The sequence below is a fragment of the Saccopteryx bilineata genome, chromosome 12 (assembly GCF_036850765.1).
Source record: "Saccopteryx bilineata isolate mSacBil1 chromosome 12, mSacBil1_pri_phased_curated, whole genome shotgun sequence".
Lineage (NCBI taxonomy): Eukaryota > Metazoa > Chordata > Mammalia > Chiroptera > Emballonuridae > Saccopteryx > Saccopteryx bilineata.
The window spans coordinates 17,522,285-17,544,067 of NC_089501.1; the positions used below are offsets into that span (position 1 = coordinate 17,522,285).

The 21,783-nt window shown below is 36.4% G+C and overlaps 1 protein-coding gene across 1 annotated transcript in view; it reads right to left on the minus strand.

Annotated features, from left to right (window-relative positions):
- Positions 1 to 21,783, minus strand: part of TBC1D32 (TBC1 domain family member 32) — a 248,526-nt gene that overhangs the window by 160,395 nt on the left and 66,348 nt on the right. Inside the window, exons 14-18 of the mRNA XM_066248097.1 lie at positions 19,023 to 19,165; positions 13,863 to 13,990; positions 9,301 to 9,502; positions 8,434 to 8,516; positions 3,193 to 3,331 (exon numbers count right to left, since the gene is read on the minus strand). Of these exons, the coding sequence (XP_066104194.1) occupies positions 3,193 to 3,331; positions 8,434 to 8,516; positions 9,301 to 9,502; positions 13,863 to 13,990; positions 19,023 to 19,165 (695 nt within the window). The remainder of the gene's footprint in view (positions 1 to 3,192; positions 3,332 to 8,433; positions 8,517 to 9,300; positions 9,503 to 13,862; positions 13,991 to 19,022; positions 19,166 to 21,783) is intronic.

Genomic DNA, 21,783 nt, shown 5'->3' on the forward strand with positions numbered 1-21,783 from the left:
TGTTATTTCTTCTCAGACTTTGGTTAAGATCAGATTGGCTTATAAGATGTTTGACTTCTAAAAAGAGGTTACCATTTAAATTTTTTTTATATTTTTTCAATACTCCATTAAAAGAATCAGTTTTAATCAAACTTTAAAAATATAAACTGTAAATAAGGGGCTTTTTTTTCTTTTTTATTGAATTTATTGGAGTGACACTGATTAATAAAATTATATAGGTTTCAAGTGTACAATTCTATAATACATCACTGCATACTGTATTGTGTTTTCACTACCATGAGTCAAGTCTCCCTCCATCCCATTTATCCCCCCTTACTCCTCTTCTACCATCCCTTTCCCACTGGCAACCACGAATATACCATCTGTATCTATGAGGTTGTTTCTTTGATTGTTTGTTTGATTAATACCTTCACTTTTAAGGGCCAAAGGAAAGAGAAACTTGGACCATGGGAAAGAATTAAACGTCTGCTATTCATATCTTTATCATTTGCCTTTCTTGTTCTATTTTTTTTTTTAATTTAGAAAGAATATTTAATGGAGTGACATTGGTCCATACGAACACACAGATTTCAGATAAACATCTCCATAGCATTTGAACTGTTGATTGCGTTGTGTGCCCATCACCCAGTCAAATCATTTTCTGTCACCGTGTATTTGCCCCTTTACTACCCTTGTCCCTATCCCAGTCCCTCTGGTAACCAATTCACTTTTTCTAAATTTACCATCCATTAGTTCTGCAATTAGATGACACAGAAATAAACAAAATAAATGTCTATCCTTTTCCCATTTGTCTTTTTGCAAAAACAACTCCCATAATCACCCTCATTGACCTGCTGATTCACAGGTTAGTAGCCCTGGGGCTACCCACATGCACACTAAGTGCTGAAAAGAAAGGGGCAGAAAAGAAACACAGAGAAGTCAGTGATGCTTTGCTAAACAAGACAGATTCTGTGGACAGTGGTAAATACAAATCTGAGTTCTAGTCTTACTTCTTTTAGCACTAACTAGAGCAGGGGTCCCCAAACTACGGCCCACGGGCCGCATGCAGCCCCGTGAGGCCATTTATCTGGACCCCATTGCACTTCTGAAGGGGCACTTCTTTCATTGGTGGTCAGTGAGAGGAGCACAGTTCCCATTGAAATACTGGTCAGTTTGTTGATTTAAATTTACTTGTTCTTTATTTTAAATATTGTATTTGTTCCCGTTTTGTTTACTTTAAAATATGTCCAGTGTGCATAGGGATTTGTTCATAGTTTTTTTTATAGTCCAGCCCTCCAATGGTCTAAGGGACAGTGAACTGACCTCCTGTATAAAAAGTTTGGGGATCCCTGAACTAGAGCATAAGCAGGTCATTTAGCCAGCCTGGGTCTCTACTTTCTCTTCAGCAAATTTAAGGAAATGGCTCAAATGCTTTTTGACAAGGTAAGTGAGAATCTAAATTTTCAATAAATGTTATGAATTACATAAAGCACCATTAAAGTATTATAATAACTTTTAAGGTTATAAGTTTCTGAGGTCCAGGAAACAATAAGTTCTAGTAAAACACCAGTGTGGTACAAAGGAAGACAAGATTGTCTGAAAGTTTATGAATATGAAAAATGTCATCTAGTCACAGCTGTATTATCACAAGAGTAAAAGCTGTCTTCATGGTTTCCTGCATCTGAATCATAAAGAAAAATGTCTTCGAATTGCTTGAATATTCCCAAGACCATAAAAACAAAAATGATAACCCAAATGGTTAACTAGTATACAAATTCTAACTTACCAGCAAAGAAATTCAAATTAAAACAATATAATTTCATCATATAAATTTTAAAAGGCTGAAAAACTTCTATATTTCACATAGTTTGAATGTATGCCTCTCCAAAATTCATGTTAAAAGTCTAACCTCCAAAGGTAACGGTGATAAGTAGGGCCTTTAAGAGGTGATTAGGTCATGAAGGTAGTCTCTTCATGAACAGGATTGCTGCTCCAATAGAATAAGATCCAAGAGAGCTCCCTAGATCCTGCCATGTGAAGATATATTGGCAAGTCTGTGAACCAGAAGTGGACCTTCACCTGATCTTGCTGGCATCCAGATTTAGACTTCCAGCCTCTGGAATTATGAGCAATAACTTTCTGCTATTTATAAGCCACCAGTGGTATTTTGTAGTAGCAGCCCAAATGGACTAAGACAACAGTCACAAGAAGTCTACAGATTCAAGGATATTACACATAATACATTGGTATGAAAGCCTGGGATGGGGGGGTGCATGCAGAGTGAAGTGAAACTGCGAATCGGGAATGACAGGAGAATAAAATTAACCAAGAGAGAAATCTTACAAGGACAGATGAGGACATTATGCCATGCAATGAGACATGTAAACAACTAAATTCTCTATACTTGAGTCCATTTCAACAAATATAAACATATCTGCACATAAAACCTAGTATCATAAACCCATGAACTAATGTTCATGTTTTATTTGTAAAGAGATGGTCAGGACCCTCCCTCAGGAATTACTTATTCTTAATAGAGGAAAATAACCCTGAAAGGTTTATTGTTTGTTTTTTATAGGCTGAAACAAAAGCAAGAAATTAGAATTGATGACTAAGGAAAAACAAATACAATATTTGCAATTAGGCAAACTAATGAAATAAAACAGCAGCTGCCAGAGACAGAACAAAAACTTACCTAAGATGTTAAAAGCTCAGAAGTCGAGGGATATTCATTTTGAAAGCATAAAGCTGAATATACTTCTATGACCTCTGAGAGAAGGTTATATTATATACTAAATTGTATTTAACAGTAGAATAAAATCCCTCTACAAATATCTGTTTCTTTTAAAATGCGAGACCTATACTCTCATTGACAAGTACATTTAACCCCAATGGGTTTTTCCCCTGGTGTTCCATCCAGTTTTAGTACATCCACGCATTTATTTATAAATGATTTCACATTTCTAAAACATCTGGATAATTAACAGAATTTTTCAACTGCATCTGGTTGTTTGCCATCCTGTAAGTAAAGCCATAGATACCAACATCAACTTGCTAATGCTTTCCTGAAAACATATCAAGGTAAACATTACAATGCTATATGGCTTTTTAACTCAGGTTTAATAACTTCTTCATGCATATAAAACAGGATTTCCTTAATGGCTTTTAAAGCAACAAAAATTCCTTTTGCCTGTGGCAGATGGTAATTCATACCTTTAAGTTTTTTGCATATTGGTTGAACATAAATGTCACACATTCATTGATGGCACCTGTTCTTTGAAGAAGTAGTAGTCCTTTAGGGGTGGCAGCAAAATTTAGTAAACCATTTAACAAATCTTCTTCCCAAGCCATACTGAAATGGGTAAAAAAAAAAAAAAAGGTATAAGGTTCTTTACTATACTCAAACTGAAAAATAAGTATTTTAGCTTAATACTGCCAATAATTAAATTGATAGAGTACACACTGGTTGCAAAGTAGCCAATAAATGTTTAAAAATATGATAAAAAGCGTAGTTTCCATAATAGTGAATTTTTTTATTCTTACATCTTCTATCCCAATAATTTTCCTTCACTGAATGAATCAAATATTCACTGCAAATGTCAACATTTTTATTATACCTAGGTTCTCTTACCCCTGCTTGAAGTCATTCTGTCTTCCTATTATAAGTCTACTGTGCCTGGATTTCCCAAGCCCAAACTCTCCATTATTTTGAATTTTACTTTCTTTTCATTATAGAGTATCTGTCTTCTCACTTTCTAATGCATGTCAGGCATATTGTTTATTTTCACAGGTTTTTAATTACACTTCTGAAGAATGACATTTATTCTCAGAACACTTCTAAAAGGAAAGCTAGTAATAGTCTCCAGAGGAAAAACCTGAAACAGTCGTAAGACATACTGTTAAAAGGAGAGTCAGATCTAGATATCTGGAAATACAGAAGGGGATATAAGAATTTCATTCTAATGTACCAGAAGTAAGAGAAAGCATACTATCTACTGGATATTCCTATCTGTCTGGAAAGTATAGAGATTAAAATAAGTCAAAATCAAGTATTTACATGTATAGTGAGACTGAGGACATAAAAAGTGTGTTCCCCCGGCCCCCATCCTGGAAGTTTCTAGTCTATTTTGAAACTTATTTTAAGAGAGATCTTAAACCCACAACTTTTCTGATAAAAAAAAGTACATATTTTGACACAATCATGTTCAAGAAAAAAATTATTATCACTATGGACAAAGAATAGAAGCAGAAAGAAGTGAAACTAGGCCCTGGCTGGTTGCCTCAGTGGTAGGGTGTTGGGCCAGCATGTAGGTATCCCAGTATAATTGCCTTTTAAAAAAAAAAAATAGATAATATCTTTTCTCTCTCATAGCTTAAAATTTTTCTTTCTTTCTTTCTTTCTTTCTTTCTTTTTTTTTTTGCTGTTTCTGTGTGATTTAAACTTATCCTCCCTAGTACTTTGAATGCTCTTTTGATCTATAGACTACAGTCTTTCCTCAAATCTAAAAAATTCTCATTATTTTCTTTTCTAATACTATTTTCATTTTCTTCTCTTAGAGCTTTTATTAGATGTATATTGAGATTTTTGATCTGTACACAGGAGAAGTGACCATCTGCTTCTCCACCCCCTCCCCTTCTTTCTTTCTCTCTCCTCTCTCCCCATCCTGCAGCCATAGCTCAATTGGCTCAAGTGAGTTGGCCTCAAACGCTGAGGATGGCTCCACGGCCTCCACCTCAGGCACTAAAAATGGCTCTGGTTGCAACAGAGCAACAGCCCTAGATGGGAAGAGCATCACCCCCTAGTGTACTTGCCAGGTGGCTCCCAGTCAAGGAGCATGCAGGAGGGGAGGCAGTCTGTCTCTCTGTCTCCCTCCTCTCACTAAAATAAAAATAAAATTTAAAAAAAGTGAAACTAGTTTTGAGGCAAATGCAGGCAATGGAAGAAAAAGAACACTAAAAATCCTGGAAATAAAAATTAATTAAATTTAAAAACCATAGCCATGTAAAAAGATAGGATAAATAAATTCTAGGCCATGGTCAAGAAAAGAATTACTGAATTGTAGGTAAATAAGAATTGTTTTAGAAAAAAGATGAGACACAGAACATAGACTGAAATATCTCAATATATATCTAATAAAAGCTCCAAGAGAAGAAAATGAAAACAGTATTAGAAAAAAAAATTATGAGAATTTTCTAGATTTGAGGAAAGACTCTAGTCAACAGATCAAAAGAGCATTCAAAGTACTAAGGAAGATAAGTATAAATCAACAGAAATAGCAAAAAAAAAAAAAAAAGAAAAGAAAAATTTTAAGCTATGAGAGAGAAAAGATATGACCCCCTTTTTTTTAAAAAAAAAAGGCAATTAGCCTGACCAGGCAGTGGCGCAGTGGATAGAGCGTCAGACTGGGATGCTGAGGACCCAGGTTCGAGACCCCGAGGTCGCCAGCTTGAGCACGGGCTCATCTAGTTTGAGCAAAAAAAAGCTCACCAGCTTGGACCCAAGGTCTCTGGCTCAAGCAAGGGGCTACTCAGTCTTCTGAAGGCCGTGGCCAAGGAACATATGAGAAAGCAATCAATGAACAACTAAGGTGTCACAATGCACAACGAAAAAGTAATGATTGATGCTTCTCATGTTTCCGTTCCTGTCTGTCCCTGTCTATCCCTCACTCTGACTCTCTCTCTCTGTCTCTGTAAAAAAATAAAATAAAATAAAAAAGGCAATTATACCGACAAATTTATCAATTACTACCTATTCCAAAAGACAATGGAGTAATTATATAGTAATTATATTGACAGATTTATCAGAAGCTACCATACTTATTCTAAAAGACAATAGAGTAAGTAATAACTTTAAATACTGATAAGAAATAACTGTCTATCAAAATTCATATCTAGAGAAAATACTGTTTTTTATTTTATTTTATTTATTCATTTTCGAGAGGAGAGAGGGAGAGACAGAGAAAGAGAGAGGAGAGAAAGACGGGGGAGGAGCTGGAAGCATCAACTCCCATATGTGCCTTGACCAGGCAAGCCCATGGTTTCGAGCCGGCGACCTCAGCTTTTCCAGGTCGACGCTTTATCGAGAAACTACTGTTTAACAGAAAAGACAGGAGGGAGATGTGAGGAAGGGAAAAGGACTAGACTGGTTAACTGGCTCAGACTGTTCTACCAAACAAAGGAACAAATAATGGACATCTCATACCAATTTTTCAATGAACACAAAAGAGTAAAAGACACTCGATTCTTTCTATGGGGTAATTTAATTTTTATGACAAAAATAAAATCAACAGTTTGACTATAATCCAAAACTCTACTAAATCTTTTGTTTCAAAGACATTAACATCAGATATTGGGGAAACCTCCCTCTCTCCTGGCATCAAGTTTCCACAGGTAGCACAGTTCCCTGTTAACCACCACTTCACTTTTCTACCTAATCACTCATTCCTCCATGGAAGAGGAAGGCGCTCGAGATCTGACGGATGACCTAAAGCAAGAGCGCTCAGCACTGCTTCTCCCCAGTCTACTTCCTCCTTGCAATCCAGCTACCTGTCTGTATGAAGCATACATTCTGCTCTAGTCACTGTGTAGTTAAATTTGATCTATGCAAGCATGGCCCTAGAGGGAATGCTATGGCTATCCACTATTGATTGTAGCAGAGGGTAAATCTGTCTTGAGATCAATTTTTAGGAAGCCTCTGTTGTTCAATGTTTTGATTGCTTGACTTTTTAATCTCCATTAATTGGTTCATAACTCAGGAGGAAAGGGGTGGTATATAATTTACTAGCTCCCTCAGTCTCTGACATCAAAAATCGAAAAATATTACTGGTAATAAAATGTGTTAAGTATATTAATCATGTACCCTTTTACATCTAGCCTACTGACTACACCATTTTTTCCACGAGAATAATGTTCTCCCCTTTTCAGACTATTAATATTCATGTATTCTTTTTCACTTAGTTTAACAACTCCTTCCAGGAAGATTTCCCCCAAAAGTTCACTCATAATGTACCTTGCATTACCCCTATCATATAAATTTAACATACTACACTGCCATGTTGTATTTATTTGTATTCTATACTACACAATAAGCTCTCTAAAGTATATTAAGTATTGTCAGAACTCAGCAAAAAGCTTGATTCAATAAATAGCAGAATGAATGAGTACAAAATGAATACATGGATAAAAATAAAAACTCAGACTTCCAAATTAAAACAACAATCTAAAATTGGCCTCAAAAATAAATTGCAGAAATGTTTTCTCATTCCCTCATCAAAGAAAATACATAGCAGTTTAACTTTCTGAAAACTATATCAGAAAAAAAATTCTCTAAAAATTAGCTATTATTATTATGTTGAACTATTATACTGTTTAAAAAAACACAAAAGGCATCTTGCTTGACTGGTTGGTTTTAGTTTAGTTAAACTATGCCTTCCTAAAAAGAAATGTTGATTTTGGAATTTCTCTTAAGAGTATTCACCCTGGCTGGTTGGCTCAGTGGTAGAGCGTCGGCCTGGCATGCAGGAGTCCCGGGCCAGGGCACACAGGAGAAGCACCTATCTGCTTCTCCACCCCTCCCCCTCTCCTTCCTCTCTGCTTCTCTCTTCCACTCTTGCAGCAGAGGCTCCACTAGAGCAAAGTTGGCCTGGGTGCTGAAGACGGCTCCATGGCCTCTGCCTCAGGCGCTAGGATGGCTCTGGTCGCAACAAAGCAACGCCCCAGATGGGCAGAGCTTCGCCCCCTGGTGGGCATGTCAGGTGGATCCCGGTCGGGCACATGCAGGAGTCTGACTGCCTCCCTGTTTCCAACTTCAAAAAAACAAAAACAAAAAACAACAACAACAACAAAAAGGAGTATTCCTCAAAATTCCTCTAGGTTTGATCTTTTTAGACTATGCCAGCACTCAATTAAGAAAAGAATCCAAAGACATATGTCACCATGTCTTACTTTTAAATAGATAGTTTTCCCAATTAATCTGACTCCATATCCTATTAATACTGTGAAGAAACATGGAGACTTCTAAATTAAAAACGGGTATAGGTACTGATATAATTTCCCCTTCCAAAGTCTTATTAAAAGGCATCCTTACAAATTTTGAAAATTATAATTTAAATATAAATGGGCCTTATAGCATTTGAAAATACTTTCACTAAACTCCCTGGATAGGTTTCCAGTTTTAGTATTTGGTAATTCTCCAAATTTTCTGGAAATAATACATTTCAAGTTTCCTAACCCAAAATGTAAATACAGAATGAAGCAAGCATAATAAATAGTGCTAGATTGTTTGAAATTTAGTTTCAATGTCTAAATTTCCTCCCAGGTATAATTTTCATTGGTACTATATATACATTACTTTCCTGTAAAATAATGCTACAGTAGTCTATTACATTCTCATTTTCAAAGTAGTTCAGCAAATATTTTTTAAAAAAACAGATGAATTAAACAATTGGTACTTACATGTTTTGGGATTCCTGGCTTACTGAAGAAAGAGAATCTGAAGCCTCTATTGGAGTGGGAATTCTTTCTGATAGCAAACTTGTCTAAAATATAACAGATTAATTTACACTTTTTTTTACTGATAGTGTTACCCATAGACCTCATGTTACATCTTTATATTTGATCCTTAAGGTAATTAAAATTAAGTTACCTTCAAAAGTTAAATTTGGTTCTTAACTATTTAAAGTATTTCGTAAATAAAGTATACAAATGGGGAAAAGAGTCCGTTGATATATATATACTATATTTGACCAATGCTACATTATGATCTATAGTGTCCATAACAAAAAACCAGCTGGTCTGTAAAAAATGCTCAGAAATAACTTCCAAAGAGGAATGTCAGTCTATGCAAAGATAATTTACCCAAGCCTCTCGTAGCTGAAGAAAAGACTTTGTAAGACTCAGGTCCTAGAACTGCGTCCTAGGGAGAGGAGCCAATAAAGTCATCCTGTGGCAAATTAAAAAGCATCTGTTCTAGAGCAGTGTTTTTCAACCATGGGTCAGTGGCTTGGTCCATCAGAAATTTCATGCCAGTCCACTAAAGAGTTAATCAGCCCGATACTACGTAAAGATTAATAGGCCCCAGTGATCTTAGTCGAATTCACTTATGCTCGGAGTGATTTCTGCCTTAGCGGTCCCTGAAATAATTCTCCTATGTTCACTGACCCTCAAGTGTAAAATGGGTAGAAACCACTGCCTGAAATTACTGTGATGCTAAAGAAATCATATTTTCCCAGTAAAATATTCTAACTGGAGTATAATGCTACAATTTTGGCTTTATTTGAAAATAAGATAAGCAGGGAGAAAAAAAATCTTGAAATTACTTACCTTCTTCCATGCCTTTGCTATAGATTCATGCAAACCATAAGGAATTAACACTTGCAAGCCTTCACATGTACCATATATTTGGCGACACGTGGAGATAAAAGCTCCTTTCACCATAGGCAACATTTCCAATCCAGAAAAAATAGAAATATCTTGATCAAGAAGTTTTTTTGAAAACTGGGCTATTATATGAGCACCTGTAGAACTAAAAGATGATACTTAAAGGTGACTCCAAAGTTATAAATTGTGATTTTATAAAGCACTTCCAAAAGGCTAGGCTTATCACAATTTCCTTACTTGCTCAGTTGCTTTTAGTCCTCCTCTAGCTTTTCTCTGACATATCATTATTCCTGCTCCCACCCATATGTACATGTCAATTAATGAGAGCATTTTCAGTAGAACAGAGAAAAAAATATAAAGATATAAACAGAAAAAAAAACTACATGCCTAAAGGTTATAGACACCATGGGTCAGGGCCATATATAACTTTGCTTGATTCTATAGTGAAAACATAATCCTGAATTCTCCATTCTTAGTACTTGTTACACATTCTCCAATCTAGCAATAGGACTTAGTTCCTTCTATCTCAAAGGCTGGGACACTTTAATCGTAATAATAGTAACAGATAAGTAAGAACAGAATAAATGTTCTAAGTATTTAAATGTATTAAAAAACTATTCTAAGTATTTTAAATGTATTAACTCACTTCAACCTTACAATAACCCTATGAAGTAGGTTTACTATTCACCAGTTTTGATAGATTAGAAAATATAGTTAAGGCTTACAGAAGTTGCAATCTGAATATCATCACATAGCTAGTAAGAAGTGGAGTCAGGACTCAACATACCCAGGCTGTCCAGCCCCAGAAAAGTACACTTTTAATTAGTTTTTATTTTATTAAAAAATCAAACAAACAAACAAAAATAGTAGGTAGTATATAGCATAGGATACTACTGACTCTCCATGTACCCCGTATCCATCTTTAACAAATGTTATAACATTTGCCAATCTCATTTTATCTATTCCCTGACCTCCCATCATACCCAGTCTACTTGAGATCATATGAAATTCCAGATGTCATGTTATTTCACCCAGTGTACACTTCTGACAAAGTTTTCTATTTTACATGCTAATACCTCACCTAAAATTTTTCTTCATACTATCTGATATATACTTAGCCCATATTAAAATTCTCCTGATTGCTTCAGGGTTATCTTTTTATAATAGGTTTGCTCAAATAAAAATTCAGAGAAGTTCCATAAAATAAATTAGGTTGTTATGGTTATTTAGTACCTCTCTTTGTTGCACTATACCACTGATTTGTAGTTATTCCTTCACATTATTTGGATAATTGCTTCACCATGGTGCTATTTAAAGTGTTCCTCTAGTTCTCCATATTTCCTATAAAGTCAAAGTTATATCTAGAGGCTTAATTAGATTTAAGTTCAATTCCCTTTCTTTTTTGTGGCAAAACAACTTCATGGGTGGTTGCTGTTGTGTGCCTCCTATTATATCGTATCATGAGGCTCTCATATGGTTGTCCCAGTTTTAGTGTTGCTAAAAATCAATTGGGGAAATATTTTCATCCTGAATTTTCAAGTAGGAAATTGTCCCATTAGATTTTCACCTAGTGATTTCAGCATTAATTCATGCTCATTTTCTAAATCCACTATTTCATTAGGGATTACAAATGGTGATTTTATAATTACATTATTTACTTTGCCTTTATTAGCTAAAATTATTCTACGAAAAACTTTTTGCTCAGTAACTTAATAGTTATATTAAAGTACAGCTTGTACAATAAAGACTGGGAACAATGTTTGAATCTTTTTATCAATTTTCCAAGTAAGGAATTGGAGCCTTCACAATCTCAATGAGTAACTGACAAAGTCTCTTTTTAATAAATTTTCTAAATTTTAGAATCTATTTAAACATATGTATTTTTAAACACTCCCCTTATATTAAAATTAAGAAAAGACAAGGTTCAATGTTTATATCAATACAATGGAGATGAACACAGAGGTCCCCTCCTTAGCTACTGTGAGGATTAAATGATGACCCATTTAAAGTGCTTGGTCCTGTGTGATTATAACCAGAAACACAAAATGTTCTGAGATATAAACAGATTAACAGACATTTATGACAAAAATAAATAAATAACAGAAGGTAAAACAAAAAAAAAGGAAAGAGAGAAATAAGTAGAAAACAATAACAAATATGGTAGATATTAATCAAATTATATCAATAATCTCTCTAAATGTCAACTATCTATACATATCAATTAAAAAATTGTCAGAATAGCCTGACTGGTGGTGGCGCAGTGGATAGAACATTGACCAGGGATGCTGAGGACCCAGGTTTAAAACCCTGAGGTCTCAGGCTTGAGCATGGGCTTATCCACTTGAGCATGGGGTTGCTGAGTTGAGTGTGAAATCATCAACATAACCCATGGCCGCTGGCTTGAGCCCAAAGATCGCTGGCTTGAAGCTCAAGGTTGCTGGCATGAACAAGGGGTCACTGGCTCAGCTGGAGCCCCCCATTGAAGCATGTATGTGAAGCAATCAATGAACAATTAAAGTGCTACAACTACGAGTGGATGCTTCTCATCTCTCTCCCTTCTCTTTTTCTCTCTCTCAAAAAAATAAAATAAAGATTATCAGAATAGATTTTTTAAAAGACCCAATTTTATGTTGTCTGTAGAAGCCCACTTGAAATGTCTATAGAAGCCCACTTTAAAAGTCGTCTATAGCCTGTCCAGGCAGTGGTGCAGTGAATAGAACATTGGACTGAAACTCAGAGGACCCAGGTTTGAAACTCCGAGGTTGTCAGCTTGAGTGAGGACTCATCCAGCTTGAACGCAGCTCACCGGCTTGAGCACAGGGTCGCTGGCTTGAGTATGGGATCATAGACATGACCCCATGGTCACTGACTTGAGACCAAAGGTCACTGGCTTGAGCCCAAGGTCACTGCCTTGAGCAAGGATTCACTTGCTCTGCTGTAGTCCCCTGGTCAAGGCACATATGAGAAAGCAATCGGTGAACAACTAAGGAGTCACAACGAAGAATTGATGCTTCTCATCTCTCTCCCTTCCTGTCTGTCCCGATCTGCCTCTCTGACTCTCTCTCTCTGTCAAAAAAAAAAAAAAAAAAAGTTGTCTATAAAAGCTCACTTTAAATATAAAGACAAAGATAGATTAAGAATAAAGGAATGGAGAAAGATATACCATGCTAACAATAAAAAGCTGAAATAGCTATATTAGTTTTAGACAGAGCAGACTTCACAGTAGAGAAAATTATCGAAAAGGGAGACAACATAATAACAAAGAGGTCAACTTTTCGAAAATGACATAACAATCCTTAATGTATATGCAACTAACACTGCCAAAATACATGAAGTAAAAACTGATAGACCTGCAAGGAGAAATAGATGACTTCACTAATACAGCTGGAGATTTCAATACCCTTCTGTCAGTAACTGGCAGATTCAGCATGAAGATAGTAAGGACATAGGTGAACTGAACACCATGAACCAGGAGAACAATTGACATCTACAGAGAACCTCATCCAACACAGGCAGAATATGCATTTCTCTCAAACAGAACATTCATCAATACAGACCACACTCTGAGCCAGAAAACATACCTGAACAAATTGGAAATAATATAAATCATACAAAATATGCTATCAGACCCCTAAATAAAATATAGATCAGAGAAATCTCAGAGAAGTTTAAAAATATTTTGAATTTAATTAAAACTACAAAAAGGAAAGGGGATGGAGGAGGTAAAAAAGGTAAAGAGAAGATAAACGGTGATGAAGAAGACTTGACCTGGAGAGGTGAACACACAATACCATATACAGATGTTGGATTACAGAATTGTACACCTGAAACCAAATTATTTTTCATTGATGATTTTATTAATCAATGTCACCCCAATAAATTCAACAAAAATATTAAAAAATAAAACTACAATGTATCAAAGTTTGTGAGATCCGGCAAAAGCAGTACTTACAGGGAAATTTATAGCACTGAACACATATATTAAAAAGAAGATCTAAAAATCAATAATCTAAGCTTCCACCATAGAAAACTAGAAAAGAGCAAACTAAATATATGTTTGATGCATCATTATAAAAGTCTAGAAGCATAGCCAAGTCTAGAAGCTACTGGCCATTGATGAAGCCAGTAGATGAAACCGAGTGAGGGTACAGAAGGAAACTGGGAAAGTAGTTATCTTTTGTGCACTTTTGTGAGGTTTGACTTTAATCAATCATGTGTAGCTCTACTCCAAGGGAGCAAAAATATCTCATCTAGAGTGAACCCTCCTATTCTCATTTTGAAATTACACATTAAGACCTGTTCTGCCTGCATAGTCCAAAATCCCAGCTACTCCTTCAACTTTAAAGATGATCTAATATGTCAGTAGCTAGTCAGGAAACCTAACTATACCTAGAATAGTAATCCATATTTTTATTAACATACAGCATGACATTGTGGAAACTTTGAACCAGATTGATAAAATATACCAAAAACTCCACAAATTATTTTGAAGCATAGACACATACCTTTTTTCTTCAGGAGAGTTCATATTTTCTCCATAAAGAAGTAAGACAAGCCCTTCTTCTACAGATGCAATTCTTGCCAAAATATCAGCTATATAGATTAAAGCTGTTTCAGAGCAACCTGGAGCAGCCTGCACGTTATAAAGATAACAGAATCATATAATTTTATGACATGCTAACATATCGCAGACTAACATTCAAGGGCAGTAGCGTAATCTAATAAATTACATTACTATAACAAAAAGAAAGCTATAATTGTTTGGCTGTGAAATAATATGCCTGAATTAAGTGTCATTGGATTAGGTTCTCTTAACAGCATAGTTGATGAGGCAAACACATACAGACTTTTTATACAAATCAGTTATTATTTAAGACAGTTGAGAGAACTGCTGTTCTTATTACAATTTTATATATAGTAATTCTGGTTGACAGATGCAGCAGCACCTCTATTTTCAGTCTGCCCGATACTTCCCGTACACTGAGCTCCTGCACAGGCATCCGTGGAGACATGCAGGGGCAATTATAGACCATGGCAATAAAGCAAGTGTAATCTTTTGACTGCTGGAGGGTCTTACCTCCAATTTGTAAAAAACACAACATCTGTGTTGTGTAATAAATCTCAGCATAATAAAATAAGATCTGCCTGTACCTCTGATCTAATTTTATCATACATGGTATTTCACATACTACCATCCTTTCTATAGGATATCATCCTTTCATACAACTGACTGGTCCTGAGGTGTAGCTCTGACTACGCATAGCCAATTCATGGACTGGCCAATAGCCAATGATGACAGTTTATGAGAAAACATAGGCTGGACCAGTCATATTTCCTCATTTTTTATTTTAAATGGAAATACTAAGAACATCTTTGCCAGTGTATAGCAAATTAGTACAAAGCAAATACTAAAAACTATAGTCATGTTAATACTAGAACCCATTCAGGATCCTAAGTCTACTAAAGTTCCTATTCTTTCTGGGACCTACTTATTTACCTATACCTGCATGGATACCAATGCACGAATTCTCTATAATAAACTTGAATATCTGTACAATGCAACCAATACATTCCAATAAATTCAGTGGGTTAAATAAACTAATGAGTCAGGTATATTCACCTGAAGAATTCATAATTATATATTATGTTAGTCTATTTCACATTATATATATTTTTAAAACAATTTTTCTTCCTAGAATACTTCTCTCATACAAAGTTTTTTTTCAACTTTATGTTTGTAATTTTCAGTATTTTTTAATAGTCTGCCTTTCCTATTGGAGTAAGCTCCTTAAAAGCAAAGAACATGTCTTAGCCATTTCCATATTTGAATAACACAGCAGCCTGACCAGGCAGTGGCACAGTGGATAGAGCATTGGACTGAAATGCAGAGGACCCAGGTTCGAGATCCCAAGGTCACCGGCTTGAGTTCAACTGGTTTGAGCAAGGCTCGCCAGTTTGAGCCCAAGGTCGCTGGCTCAAGCAAGGGGTCCCTCAGTCAGCTGTAGCCCCCAGTCAAGGTACATATGAGAAAGCAATTAGTGAACTAAGGTGCCACAACAAAAAATTGATGCTTCTCATCTCTCTCCCTTGCTGTCTGTCTGTCCCTATCTGTCCCTCTCTCTGACTCTGTCAAAAAACAAAACAAACAAAACAAAAACAAAGGCCAATTATATAGTAGTAGCTAAATGCACAGTATTTAAATACTGATTGTCTGTTATGTGCCAGAGAGTTGTTCCTTAATCTCAAAAATAATCCCAGAGTAACATAAGTACAGTTACAGGAATACATAACATGGGAATACAGCAGGTCCTCGAAAAATGGTATTTTCATTCAACAGTGTTTCATTATGACGTCGATGAGATTCTGTAGGAACTTAACTCTTCTTTATATCAATTAGTTTATAGTAAATTGGTTTTCTTATATGTTGCTTCTCTTAAAGTCACAGAACCTATCAACAAAATTAAGTGTGGTCTTACTGTATAGAGAAAATCACTTCAGCCTGACCAGGTGGTGGCGCAGTGGTAGAGTGTTGGACTGGGATGCCAAGGACCCAGGTTCGAGACCCCGAGGTTGCTAGCTTGAGCGCGGGCTCATCTGGCTTGAGCAAAATTTAAAAAAAAAAATGCTCACCAGCTTGGACCCAAGGTCGCTGGCTCAAGCAAGGGGTTACTCGGTCTGCTGAAGGCCCGCGGTCAAGGCACATATGAGAGCAATCAATGAACTAAGGAGCCGCAATGAAAAACTGATGATTGATGCTTCTCATCTCTCTCCGTTCCTGTCTGTCTGTTCCTATATATCCCCCTCTCTGACTCTCTCTCTTTCTGTCCTTGTAAAAGAAAAAAAGGAAAAAAAGAAAAAAATAATAATAAAGAAAATCACTCCATTGCTAGAACTAGAAAAACTTTTCAGAGAAAATTACAACCTATCGTCTGAAGAGAGGAAGTTTTCATGTAAACTAAGTTTAAGACTTTCCAGAATTAAGGAAACATGTGCAAACACAGGTAAATAAGAAACCTTGTTTAGAAAATGTAAATAACGTCTTATAATTGGAATATTTAGGAAAGAAAATGTGTAGGACACAAGAAAATGGAAAGTTTCATAAATGTCTAGTTAAAAGTTTGAAATTTATCTAGCAAGCAACAAGCAAGAAAGGGCTGCAACAGCCTTAGTGGCAATACAGAAGACAGGCTAGAAGGACTGAAAAACAGTAAGAAAATTACTTCAACGTTCTAAGCAAGGAATTATCAGGATTTAAACAAAAGCAGTAGTAGTGATGACTAAGGAAAATACAGGAATTTTCAGAGATATGTAAGAAATCAAACCTAGAGTTCTTAATTACAAATTGAATGAAAAGAATGAGAAAGGAGTCTAAATTTATAGCAGCCCTACTCTCCACACAGCAAAATGCAGGCAAGTCTAAAGAAGTGGAGAATGGGCAGAAATATACAGTTTTGAAAACACTGATTTTGACTTAGTCATGGAATAACCAGAAGAGGTGCTCAGCTGGCAGCTAAAGACAAATCGGGAGCTGAAGAGATCAAAATGTGGTAGTTAACTATGTATCTAATCCATGGGAATAGGGGAGATCATCCGGGGAAAGTGCACTGACAAAAAGAACAAGAACCAGGTCCTGAATCATCAGCCGGGACCGGGAAGGTGAGCCCTCAGAGATGACAGAGAAAGAACGGTAAAAAAGGGGAAAAAAACATGGTCCATGTTTTAGTTAACTTTTGTATACTATAAGATGTTTTTAGTTTGAGGTTCATATTTTAGTTTATGAATGTCCAATTACTCCAGCATCATTTGTTGAAAAGACTATTTTCCTTCCATCAATTTTTTTTAGCATCTTTGTTTAAAATGGAAGGGGGGAGGGGTAGAAATAATTTTAGGAAGCCAAGTAAACAATTTCAGAAGCTTTCTACTGTGATAACAATCAGGCAAATAACAGTCTGAAAGTGGTCACTAGCTACATATTAAGGAAGTTACAGGCCACAGGAATCAAAGCTGCATCAGTGATGTGATGGAGGCAGAATCATCATGCAATGACTTGAATGATTGGGAAGAGAGTGAGCCAAGACAACAATGGCAGCTTTCCATATTTGAAAGCTTATCATTAAAAAGATCAGATATTAAGATGTGTATAATCAAGAGCTTCTCCCATCCCAACTATGAGACGGACTCAAGACACGTTTAGTGGAAAAGGAAAGATGTCAAAAGAAAATAAAAAGAGGCCCTGGCCAGTTGGCTCAGCAGTAGAATGTCGGCCACATGTATGGAAGTTGCAGGTTTGACTCCTGGCCAGGGCACACAGGAGAAGCACCCACCTGCTTCTCCACCCTTCCCCTCCTTTCTCTCTGTCTCTCTCTTCCCCTCCCTCAGCCAAGGATCCATGGGAGCAAAGTTGGCCTGGGTGCTGAGGATGGCTCCATGGCCCCTACTCAGGCACTAGAATGGCTCCAGTTGCAGCGGAGCAAGGCCTCAGAAGGGCCGAGCATCGCCTCCTGGTGGTCATGCCAGGTGGATCCCAGTCTGGCACATACAGGAGTCTGTCTGCCACTCCCCGCTTCTCATTTCAGAAAAATACCAAAAAAAAAAGATATTTATGAAATCAAAGGCACAAAAATTGTTACATTATAAGATCCAAGAATACATTTCTCAGCCCTAGTATAGGGCTTATATTTCACAATACTATTTATATTATGAAATTCTATTATATTAAGCTGTATTAGTGATTCTCTTTGTTTCTTCTCTATTTATTTTGTTTTCCCAAGGTTGTCTGCAAGATCATCAAAATAATTTATCATTATATCCCTTTAATTTCCCATAATTCCATACTTTGTACCACAATCACATAAATGCTTAATGTTTCCTGAATGGGCAATGAGTAAGAAATACATGGATGGGTGAGCTGCTGCCCAGTCCATTGAGGGACAGATGTAGAAGGAATATGAAACTAATGAAAATACTACACAACACTGACATGGAAAGGCAAAAACATTTAGCTTATTGATATTCTGTAAGTCACTTTCCAGAAGCTTAAATTATAGACATGCAGGCAGCAATACTAGTAGTGGTACCAACTCTGCCACCTATTAAATATCTGACCTGTAACAGGTTACTTCTTTGAGCCTTGGTTGTAAGGATTAAATTATATTATGTGAGAAAATATACTGTACAAACTGTAGAGTGACATATAAATGTTCAGAAATGGGATGTGTATACACTTTCTCCCTCAATATTAGTTCTTCATATAAAACAGAGCTGGCTCTTCAGAAAAAATAATCACATTTCCAAAGGCTCTAAAATTTCCATTAAAACAAGTAACAAAACATTCAAAAGATTTATTAGATTTGCAACACAAATAACTTCTTGCTAGAATAACTTTTCTTAGTCCTTACAATCAGCAGATCTAAGCCCAACTAGAAAAAAGATTTTTTAAGATGTTATATGTATTATTCTCCCACATTGTCATAACTAATAAATCAACTGCACAAACTTAAACTATAACAATAAATAAAAATCTATGTCAGCATAAAACACATTCATATATGGAAAGATAGTATAATAAAAGTATTTCAAATATATCAAATTTAGAAATAAAGTCCCATTGAATATTCACAAATGCCCAAATAAGAGACTTTTTCTCATTAGTAAATAATACCAACCTTAGTTTCTTTTATTAAATTATGAATAGGCTGAAGAAGTGCCTCAACCACAGTGCTGTTATATAAGCATTCAACTGCACATTCTTTTTGATCACAGAGTATCTGTAGAATTTCCATCACCATACTTGCAGGAGAGTAATTCTCTAAAATACAAGAAGTATATTTTTAACTAAATTTTTGGACATTTGGTACTTAATATATTTTTTAGTTATGGGTTAGCTATTAGTGTTCTAAAAAAGCTCAACATCAAGGTTAAATAGTTTAAAAATTACACAACTCAATGCCCAAAGGATGATGCATTACCAAATAATAACCTAAAAGTTCGCCCTGACCAGTTGGCTCAGTGGTAGAGCGTCGGCCTGGTGTGCAGGAGTCCCGGGTTCAATTCCCAGCCAAGGCACACAGGAGAAGCGCCCATCTGCTTCTCCACCCCTTCCCCTCTCCTTCCTCTCTGTCTCTCTCTTCCCCTCCCGCAGCCAAGGCTCCATTGGAGCAAAGTTGGCCCGGGCGCTGAGGACGGCTCTGTGGCCTCTGCCTCAGGTGCTAAAATGGCTCTGGTTGCAACAGAGCGATGCCCCAGATGGGCAGAGAATCGCCCTCTGGTGGGCATACCGGGTGGATCCTGGTTGGGCGCATGTGGGAGTCTGTCTGACTGCCTCTCCGTTTCCAACTTCAGAAAAATACAAAAAAATAAAAAAAAAAAAAAAAGAAAGAAAGAAAGAAAGAATAACCTAAAAGATAAGGAGATATCAATTAGCTTAACAGGTCTTCAAGTTAACAAAGTGAGTAAATGAATTCCAAAAGACAATATAAGATCATTTGCTATTTGACATTAAATTATTGCTTGACAGTGAGAATGGGGTTAGAAGCAAATTTACAGCTCTTCACTTCCTGCCAAACACTCATTTTCTCTTTTATTATCATATATAATAGTAAATGTATTTAGGCGTTGATCTTGGTAGAAAACTAGCCATTAAGACAAAAGGCCAAAAAGAAGTGACAGGAGAGGAGAAACTTTCTTGTAGACTAGTCTACTTCTTGTGCTACCATAAACCATGTGAAATGAATGAGCATATTTTAAAAGCTCTTTTAAAATATATACAGGATGCCTGACCAGGCAGTGGCGCAGTGGATAGAGCCTCGGACTGGGATGCAGAGGACCCAGGTTCGAGACCCCGAGGTCTCCAGCTTGAGCGCGGGCTCATCTGGTTTGAGCAAAAGCCCACCAGCTTGAACCCAAGGTTACTGGCTCCAGCAAAGGGTTGCTCCGTTTGCTGAAGGCCCATGGTCAAGGCACATATGAGAAAGCAATCAATGAACAACTAAGGTGTTGCAACGCGCAATGAAAAACTAATGATTGATGCTTCTCAACTCTCTCCGTTCCTGTCTGTCTGTCTGTCCCTGTCTATCCCTCTCTCTGACTCATTGTCTCTGTAAAAAAAAAAAAAAAAAAAAAAAAAAAAAATATATATATATATATATACACACACACACACACACACACACACACACACACAGGATGCCTGACCTGTGGTGGCACAGTGGATAAAGCGTTGACCTGGAAATGCTGAGGTCGCCGGTTCAAAACCCTGGGCTTGCCTAGTCAAGGCACATATGGGAGTTGATGCTTCCAGCTCCTCCCCCCCTTCTCTCTCTCTGTCTCTCCTCTCTCTCCCTCTCTTTTCTAAAATGAATAAATAAATAAATAAAAATTTAAAAAAAATAAAAATATATATATACAGGAAAACACATATACACATAAATATAACATAAAGAAAGGTCATTAAAATAAATGTGATATTTTTAGTTTTATAAATTAATGTTTCAGATTACTTTCAGATTATTTTACCTAATATACTAAGAAAATAGTGTTTTACATGAAGAAACAAAGGAACTAAAAGTCAGCCCTATAAGGATGTCCTAGAAAGATACAATACTAACATAACACCAATGTTCTAAATTTATGTTACAATGTGTCCATGAACACACTATGACTTCAAAGCAATCCTTGACAAAAAGAAAATGGAAAAGGAAAGTTAAATATTTTTTAAAGCAACTCCAGATGAGAAACACTGTTTGCAATGAGAGAGATCATTCAAGAGCATGTGGCCATATGTTCAGCCATCTGATTATCAATTATTTTTGAGTGCCTACTATGTGCCAGACACTGTGCTAAACACCATAAACAGAAGTAAATGAGACAAAAAACAGTCTACTAGATGGTAAAACAAGATATCAACAACTAGTATAACACAGAAGAATTGTATCATGAAGGAGACACAGCATGTTGTAGGAGCACAGAGCAGGGGAACCTAACCTAGTACTTTACAGATGTAAATGCTGTGAAGGCAGAAGGAAGTCTGAGAGCCATTGATAGAACTAAAAAGCTGTTAGAACTGCATGATATAACCAACTAAAAGATAACTGTATGATTATAGCTCTAATATATGACCCCATTTTTTTCTGATTCACTTTAGTTCTTCTCAGAATTTGTGCCAGCATTTCTAGAATACCTTCCAGGTTTATGAGGGTGTTTAGAGAAAGTGTTATCACTTTGGAAACTTTCATTGCTATTCAAAGCCTACAGGTTATGAGGGTGTTTACATAAAGTACAAATATTGATCGACTTACGACCTATACAACTTATGACCATTCGACTTTACAACCACAATTGCTAGCCACGACTGCTCCGTGTCTGGCAGCGCAAGCGTTGCCCAGCTGGGCATATGACAGTGCGGACCAGCTTCCGGCAGCACTACCA